This window comes from Nicotiana tabacum, chromosome 22, assembly GCF_000715075.1.
Source record: "Nicotiana tabacum cultivar K326 chromosome 22, ASM71507v2, whole genome shotgun sequence".
Lineage (NCBI taxonomy): Eukaryota > Viridiplantae > Streptophyta > Magnoliopsida > Solanales > Solanaceae > Nicotiana > Nicotiana tabacum.
Genome location: NC_134101.1, coordinates 57,352,032 through 57,361,835, shown reverse-complemented (window position 1 = coordinate 57,361,835; position 9,804 = coordinate 57,352,032). Strand labels below are relative to the sequence as shown.

The following is a 9,804-nucleotide window of genomic DNA, read 5'->3' as shown; positions in this document are numbered from 1 at the left end:
TTTGTCATAAGTCCTACTGCCTCTAAGGTATGGAACTTATTCATGGGGGCTGCTGGAATTACTGTGCAATTGATTCAATTGAAGCAGATTATAAGGCATTGGTGGTATGCTCAGTATTGTCCAAAATTAAAGCCATTATTTCAAGCAGTAGCAGCTATCATCACTTGAGAGCTTTGGAAGAGAAGAAATGCAGGTAAACATGGTGGCTCAATGTCCACAAATAGGGTGATTCATGAGATAAATAGGACATTGCATTAACTAGCAAGGGTGAGGTATGCTTGGATCCCTAATATTCCATTGTTATGGCCAGACATGATTCAATACTTTGAAGGATATAAACCTATATTGATCACTACAAGAGTAACATGGCAGCTTCCTTTTCATGGTTGGTACAAATGTAATACTGATGGAGCTTCAAAGGGCAATCCTGGACCTAGCTCCCTAGGCTTTTGTGTGAGGGATGATGAAGGTGATGTGGTGTATGCTAGGGCAGTAGACCTGGGAGTGACAACTAATATGGTAGCTGAAGCTAAGGCTATTCTTCAAGGGTTGGAATACTGTGTGGAGCATGATCTTCACCCTCTCATATTGGAGACTGATTCATTGGTGATGAAGAAAGCGATAGAAGGGGAATGGGATCCTCCATGGGTAATTGCACAGGATGTGAAGAAAATTATAGAGATGAAGGACAACTTCAATGTGATCTTTCAATATGTGTTCAGAGAAGGCAACTCAGTGGCGGATTTTATAGCTAACATTATGTTCTCTTTTGCAGGTGCTCTGAGTTTCATTCATTCTCTTAACTTCCTAGTGCAAGGAGGAGGTTGATCAATCTAGACAAATCTCAATCACCTAACCTTAGGGTTAGGATAGCAAAGAGAAGAACCCCAAACTGATGGCTTCACAGGATTGGACTATGCACAAACCTGCATGTTTCTTTGTCTCATTTACTATGCTATTGAAGTACTTTCCAATGGTATTAGCATGGTCCCATGCTCAATCTGGGGGTGCTTTGATAGTGTACAGAAAAAATGCGATAAGCAGGTGTGGGATGGTACAATTTATCCTACTTCTGATATGTCCAAATGCTAAGGAAAATGCTGAACCCATCATATGGTATTTCTGGAGATTGTTGAATCATTTCTCAGTGGTATTAGCATGCTTTCATGCTCAATCTGAGGATGGTTTAGCAATGTTTAGAATGATGTCTACATTAAAGGTTCTAGTAGGGAAGGATATGAGCTTACAAGATCACAAAAAGGCACAGTTTCAAAACCTGGACTTTGCCTTGCAAAGCCTGCTTAAAGCCAGCTCATTCCTGGCTTTTGCCTTGCAAAACCGGCCTAAAGTCAACTCATTCCTGGCTTTTGCCTTGCAAAGCCAGCTCATGCCTGGCTTTTGCCTTGCAAAGCCTGCCTAAAGCCAGCTCAAGCCTGGCTTTTGCCTTGCAAAGCTTGCCTAAATCCAGCTCAAGCCTGGCTTTTGCCTTGCAAAGCCTGCCTAAATCCAACTCAAGCCTGGCTTTTGCCCTGCAAAGCCTGTCTAAAGCCAGGCTCCTCTTCTACACATTAATTTTGATGAGTGAGCACATGATTAATACTTGGACAAATTCAGTCCACTGCATATGGAGATCATATAGTAGCTACACTTGGAAGACTATGTTGGCTTCAACTCTGTGGTGGAGATATTTGGAATTCATTTTAGCCTATGGACAGTATACCCTGACGCCTAGTGAGAGCTTGATAGGTGTTGCTTGGTATTTGCCAATGACAATTGGATTCACATACACTGATAGGAGAAGGAAGCATTCAACTTATTATGTTGTAATAGCTAGTTCATTAGATTTTAGCTTTTTTATCTTTTTAATAGCTAGTAGCTTCATGCAACTTCTATTTTGGTTTGGACATCTTGTAAGTTTTTTACCCATTTTAGGATTTTATTTATATATTAGCCACTAGGCAAGTGCTTCCAAGTGGTATAGTTGCTTAAAACAAAATGGTGAAAATAATGATATATTCGTATATATTGACCAATTCCGAGTTAGAATCACTTACCCCCAATATTTTTCCTTGAAAGTATATCAAAATCGCCTCTCCTCAAGCTCCAATTCGTCAAAAATGGCAAATGGGACGAAGTTCCCTGTTTTTATAACTTACAGATCTGTCTAGGCTGCCTTCGATCCTGAACCTCGATCATGGAGCTTGATCATGGAGCTCGGTCATGGAGTCTGATTTTGACAGATAAAGGAAAAAAACCAGATCAACCAAAAACCAGCAAACTCACTTCAACAGTCTCCCAGCTTCAATTCTTGATCCGTTAACCATCCGAAACTCACTTGAGGCCCTCGGGACCTCAATCAAATACACCAACAAGTCCTAAAACATCATACGAACTTATTTGAAACCTCAAATCACATCAAACAACACTAAAATCACAAATCACACCCAAATTCAAGCTTAATGAAACTTAAGAATTTCCAACTTCTACATTCGATGTCGAAACCTATCAAATCAAGTCCGATTGACCTCAAATTTTTCACACAAGTCATAAATGGCATAACGAAGCTATGAAAATTTTTGGAATTGGATTCCGACCCTGATATCAAAAAGTTAACTCCTCGGTCAAACTTCCAATCTTAAATTTCTATTTTAGTCATTTCAAGCCGAATTTCACTACGGACTTCAAAATAAAATTTCGATCACGCTCCTAAGTCCGAAATCACCATACGGAGCTGTTGGAATCATCAAAATTCTATTCTAGGATCATTTGCACATAATTCGACATCCGGTCACTATTTGAACTTAAACTTTTAAAACTCTTAATTTTTTATCAAAATTCCATATCTCGGGCTAGGGACTTCGAAATTTGATTCCGGACATACGCCTAAAACCCAAATCACGATACAGACCTACTGAAACTGTCAAAATACTGATCCGAGTTCGTTTGTTCAAAATGTTGACCAAAGTCAACTCACTTAAGTTTTAAAGCTCTAATTCATATTTTAATCCATTTTTTACATAAAAACTTTCGGGATAATTTTACGGACTGTGTACGCAAGTCGAGGAGTGATAAATAGTATTTTTCGAGGTCTTAGAACACAAAATTAATTATTAAATTTAAAGATGATATTTTGGGTCATCACACATAGGTTTTTATATAAAATTGTGAGGCGCCTACGTATCCTTCTTTGAGGAATCAGGTCAAACGTAGTTCACTAAATAATAGTGATTTTTTATATATAAATTTATATATATATATATATATATATATATATATATTAAGTTCAAAACTAACAAAGCAATAAGTTTTTTTCTTGGGTCGTGGGATTATGAAAATGGATACAAGTGACCAAGTAATTAATACCCAAAGTCCCAACTTTCAAACTTATTCTATTACACATTTTGAAACTAAGGCCCCGTTTGTCCATAATTTTTTTTTAAAAAAATGTGTTTGTCCGTGAAATTTTGGAAATTTTTGGAAATTTTTCGAAAATGAGTTTTTCAAACAAAAATTTCAGAAAAACTTTTTTCTCCACTCACAAAACTACAACATTTTTTCAAGTAAAATGCATGTCCAAACATAATTTCAAATACCATTTTTCAAACTTAACTCCAAATACAACTTTTTTCAAAAATTATTTGTGTTCAAACGCCTACTAAATTAATTCAAACATCTTGAGTACCAGGTCACTAGGTGTTCCAACAATCTTCAGTAGCAAGCCACAAGGTATTGGATATCATTTCTCTCGTATGATTTAGATTTTTCTTGTTGAATATTAATCTTCAAATAAACACTATTCTTGAATCCCAACTTGATTATTATCTTCCCACTCATATGATTTATATTCTCTTATCTTTGCTTAATTTATTTTATTTTACCATAAAATAGAGGGATGAATCTCTATTTTGAACATCTTTCATGTTCATTTGATTCATCACTTTTAAAAGAGTAAACATGTCTAGAGTCCTTATGCAGGTATGCATTTATCACATTCTAACTTCGAGTAGCGATTTTTGCAGGTTGTTTTTAAAAAATACCGAAAAATTAATCGAATCGTACCTATATCGTAGAGAAATCAAGATAATTGGGACGGTTGAAAAAATTTAATTTTAGTTATATAAAATAAAATAATCAAAAAAATTAATATAGTATTAATTTTATAAAATAATCGATCGAACGAAACCATTGACACCCCCATTTTGACCCAAGGTACAAATCCAGTTGAACTTCTTCGACGGAGGCACCCCTCTAATCTTTCCAGAATGTTACAACATGAATTGGCTTCTTTTTTAAAAAAAAAACAATTTGGGGCTCTCATCTGGTAAATAACAATCGTTATCATTAATATCCCGCAGCCATCATCAATCTATCACTGGTGTGATATTTAATACCATATTTGACACGGGTTCCAAATCAGCTTATTTTGAAAAATACTTTTTAAAAAAAGATTTTTTTATGAGAATCAATTTGTGTTTAGCTAATTAATTTAAAAAATATTTTTAAATAGTAATTAGTGTTTGATCAAGCTTTTAGAAAGTAATTCTAAGTGTATTTTTTAAAAAGTATTTTTCAAAAAAAATCTTTTAAGAAGAAGCTACATTTTTCCGCTTCACAAAAATTATTTTTGCTTCTACTCCTAAACACTTTTTCTTCTTCTAAAAATTTGGTCAAACACATTAACTTCGAAAAAAATACTTTTGGCCAAAAAAAAACTCTGATCAAACAGGCTATAAGTTTCCCAGCTATAAGTTATCATGTTTCAATTAATATTTTTTTATTTTTTTAAATGAGGTCGAATTCCTTGATATAATGTCCCGGAGAAACTTTGGTAGGGAGCGTTGTTTCCCGTAAGATAAACCATAAATATAACCACGTGAATCTAAATTATTTGGATAGTGAATTATCAAATGATCAAAAACAAGAAAAACAAACTCGCATATCCTTCCTCCTTTGCTGGCATCGTATCTTTCCACTGATGCAAACGAAATCCTCAAAAAAAACTGCTCGATGTGGAGTATATCCAAATCACTCTTGAGGGACATGCCGTCAATCTGCCATTCTGACCCATAAAAGGGTCATAGATGGACGGGTCAAGCTGGATATGGACAGATTAAAAATAAGTAATATAAAAACGGATAAATTATTCAATTCGATTCATATTTAATGTGGATAAAAAATAGATTAACGGTGGATAATATGGATAGTTTCATGAATATGATCACTTTCGGGAGAATTTTTAGTCTCCCAAATTTGAAGAATTCCCAATTTGAGGTTTTACAAATGTAAAAGTTAAACTCAATTATTCATTGATTATTTATTTTCTAAGTAGATGATATATTTCTTATCCATATTTGAAAAGTAGATATCTGTTTTATTAACCATTTTGCCAAGATCCAAGCTAAGTTGACATTCGAAATGGCATCAAAAACAGAGCTGATTTTGGTTACAGGAAGTTGTATATGTTCACTGGAAGTCCTACTTTATTTAGCACTCTCCTCTGCCCTTTCCCTTTTTAGTCCTATCTTTAGTTTCTGCTAGGCGTCATCTTTACCAAAACCCTGTTACACTTGCTAAATTGAGGTTCAAATTTTTCTTCTTCTTCTAATTAGCAAGTAAAGTACACGCTCTTGTTTCAACAGACTCAACTATAGGTTACAATAAGGTTGCACAAAGTAAACCGATAAACCGCACCAAATCGATAATTTGAGTCACATCGAGAAGAAAAATCCGACTATGATTCAATTTGATTTGGTTTGGCGTTGAAAAAATAAACCCGACCTTAATTGGTTTGGTGCGGTTTTAACTAAAAAAATCAAATCGCAACCAAACCAACCCGACATTACATGTATAGAAGTTTTAAATATATTTAACACATAAAAGTATTTATTGTAGTGTAATATATAAACTTTTCTTAAATTTTTTTATAGTTTTATCTTTTAACATATTATTTCAAGTTTGGACTTATAAGTTTTGAATGCTCCAATAAGTTTTATACTCCATAAATGTTAGTAACTCAAATAAAGTCCAAACCAAAATTAAATCAATATTAATGCTAAAATAAGACATTCAGTTCAATCGTATTAGGAATGACCATAACGCTCGATATCTATTTTACAGTTTTTTCATAGTTTAGAAAAAATGCATAATTGTTTTTAGTGTTTATTCATGTAAATAATAGGAGTAGTACTTATAAGTCGTACTTATTTTAGCAACTTTGTAATTTTAGATCATGTTCATTATTATTATGGCTTATGCAACGACATGTCCACTCGTTTTGAGCTTTTGCATTCCGTTCAGCTATTTGAAATTTCGGGTGGCTTCGTATAATGTATTATGACTTGTGTGAATCGTCGATTTTGGTTTTCAGGTGATTCGGAATTGATTTGGAAGAATGATTCTCAACTAGGAAGTTTTAAGTTGGAAGAGTTGATCAAGTTTGACTTTTTAGTATTTGACCTCGGATCGAAGTTTTGATGGTTCTGTTAGGTCCAGATGGTGCTTTTGGACTTGTATTTAGATATTTCTAGAAAGTTTCGGCACAATTTGGCGAAAGTTAAAAATTTAAAAGTTTGGAATGTTCATAAGTTTGATCGGAAGTTGACTTTGATGATATATGGTTCGGATTGAAGTTTCGAGAATCTGAATAGTTTCTTTATGTCATTTGGGACTTATGTGCAAAATTTGAGTTCATTCCGAGTTGGTTTGATATGGTTCGGCACGCGTTTTGGAGGTTGAAAGTTCATTAAGTTTGATTTGAGGTGCGATTCATGGTTTTGATATTGTTATGTGTGATTTGAGGTCTTGAGTAGGTCCGTGTTATATTTTGGGACTTGTTGGCATGTTTGGACGGGGTCCCGAGGGACTCGGGTAAGTTTTGGATGACTTTCGGATCATTTCCATGTTCTATGGCATTACTGATTTCTAGTGTTTCAGACCTTCGCGTAACTTTGTGAGGCCTGAGCATCACGTTCGCGTTCTTCAGCTCGCCTTCGCATAGAGTTGAGTTGAGAAGTTGGGGAGTGGAGGAAATGTCTTCGCGTTCGCGAAGTATCAACAATGTTCGCAAATGTTTGGATCTACTGTGAATTTGGTTTGCGAGGTCGATGCCGCGAATGCGTAGGGTCTTTTATGGCGGAGTATTTTTGTGCATCGCGAATGCGATGGTCCTTTCGCGTTCGCGAAGAGTATACCTGGAGAAGACCTTTAAGTACTCTATTTCGAAGGTTTCATGCATTTTATCAAATTTTGAGCTATGGAGCTCGGATTTGGGCGATTCTTTACCACATGAAATGGGGTAAGTGTTTTTTTACTCGGTATTGATTTTATTCCGTGATTCTATCTTCGTTTTTGGCATTTGATTGATGATTTTGAAAGAGAAATGGGGGTGGGTGGGGGGGGGTTGTCTAAACTTTCATAATGTGAATTTTTGAGTTATCGATTCGGAGTCGGATTTGAGTAAAACTAGTATAGTTGGACTCGTAACTGAATGGGTTGTCGAATTTTATAATTTTTGTCGGGTTCCGAGGTGCGAGCCCGGGTTTAACTTTTTGGTTGACTTTGGACTTTTGATTAAAGATTCTACCTTTATCATTTGGGATTATTTCCTTAGATATTATTTGATGTATTTGGGTTGCTTTTCGCTAATTTTGAGCCGTTGGGAGGTTGATACGCGCGGGATTGCATTCCTAGAATATGGGTTAGCTTGCTCGGTATTGGATTTGGCTTGTTCGAGGTAAGTAACATATCTAAACTTGGATTTGAGGGTATTTAACCCTGAAAACTGTGTTATAAGAGATGTATTGAGATGACGCACATGCTAGGTGATGAGTATGTGGGCATGCACCGAGGAAATCATGATTATAGTCGACTATTAGGCTATGACCAGACTTGTTTTGCTGTTATATCATGTTACCTCCATGTTCTCCCTACTTGTTTGATTATATGAGCTGTGAATCATGTTTAGGCTGCATGCTTATTCTGTTGAGACCCACTGAGGTCATTTCTGTTGTTGAGTTATTTGCTTAAATTGCAATTACATACTCAGTCATATTCATTCATTTGTATATCATATATCAGTCTCTGTTATCAAGTGTTGTCACATCATGTTATCATTGTTTGGATTGATTGGCATGAGATTTGTGAGTCCGAAAGACTGGAGAGATTGATGACTGAGTTGGGGCATGAGGGCTGTGTTATGAGAGATATTATGGATCGGGCTTCATGCCACAGCAGGGCATATTGGCTTTATATATATTATTATTGATGGGATCGGGATGCATGCCGCAGTAGGTTTTATTAATTCATGATAGGATCGGGCTGCACGCCGCAGTAGGCCATGATGGCTTATATTAGCGCTTGAGCAGGGTCCGCCCCTCCGGAGTGTAACATACCAGCAGTGAGCGCAGGTATTGAGTGCCGAGTGCTGAGTGATTGAGTATACTGAGTGATTAAGTGCTGAGTGATTGTTTGTGAGACAGTGAGATTGAGTACTCTGAGAGTATGAGCACATGAGTTCTTCGTTTTGATGCATTACATTTGATATGCATACTTGGCATGTAGGCATAGAGATGCATTTCTTTATGCTAAACGGTATTGTGACATTCATGGCTTCACATGCACATTCACATGTAGTCATAGAGTTGTACTTTTCTCATGCTATCTGATAATAAACATCTTACCTCTTGTTGAAAGTTTTTGGAAAAAATCACAGTTTTCTAATATACTCATATTTTGGTGATTTCGGTAAAAGATTTGGGTTTTACTGTTATACCTAAAAAGCATGCCTATTTTTCAGTGACTCTGAACGAGTTGAGCATCATAACTTTGAGTTATTAATTATGTTGCTTTTATTATATTGTTACGAGTTGTTCTTGGCTATTGGTGTTGGACTCTGATCGTTGTCCAAGCTCATCACTACTTTTAACCTAAGGTTAGGTTTGTTACTTATTGAGTACATGGGGTCGGTTGTACTCATACTACACTTCTGCACCTTGCGTGCAGATTGTGGAGCTGATGTTGTTGTGTATGGCGGGAGCTGGCATTAAAGATGTTCCTGCGTTCCGGTTATAGCTGCTTCCTTTTCTTGGTAGCTTTAGATTTATAAATTTATTATGTATATTTCAAAAGGATGATATATTTATTTCATACCAGCTTGGTAAACTCTAAATCTAAGAAGCTCATGATTTGTACTACCAGTCCTTGGGTTGTTGTATAAAAGTTCAGTTATTTCATCATTATTTCTTAATAAATCTTATTTGAAATTAGATTATTGTTAAATTGGATTACCTAGCGGGTTAGGTTAGGTGTCATCACGACTAGTTGGATTCTGGGTCATGACAAGTTGGTATCAAATCTCTAGGTTCATAGGTTCTACGAGTCATGAGCAAGTGTCTAGTAGAGTCTTGCGGATCGGTATGATGACGTCCATACTTATCTTCGAGAGGTTACAAGGCATTTAGGATAAACTTCCCATCTTTCTTTCCTTATCATGCGGTATTGATTCAGCTTGAAGCGTACCTATTTGAATTCCTCCCACTCACTCGTATGTGTATGTGAGCGCTCGGCATCAGTTGTGCATCAACGGCTTATGGTCCTATGGATGAAGTGCGAGATGTATTTTGGTGATGGGCCAGTCTGGAGGACCTGAGGCCAGGTTTTTACCGCAGCTTGGGAACAGTGATTTCAGTTGTGTGAGTATGTGCTTTTGAACTTTTATGTTCGGTGGTGTCCCTATGAGTGGGATTGGTGGCTCTGTGAGTGGTTGGATATTATATGATGAGTAGGATGTGACTGCAGGATATATTC

The 9,804-nt window shown here is 36.1% G+C and overlaps 1 protein-coding gene across 1 annotated transcript; it reads left to right on the top strand.

The window, feature by feature from the left end:
- The first annotated feature begins 312 nt into the window (after nucleotides 1–312).
- Nucleotides 313–784, top strand: LOC142175870 (uncharacterized). The gene is made up of 2 exons (XM_075242875.1): nucleotides 313–648; nucleotides 776–784. The coding sequence occupies exons 1-2, from the start codon at nucleotides 313–315 to the stop codon at nucleotides 782–784; spliced, it is 345 nt and encodes a 114-aa protein (XP_075098976.1).
- The last annotated feature ends 9,020 nt before the right edge of the window (nucleotides 785–9,804 follow it).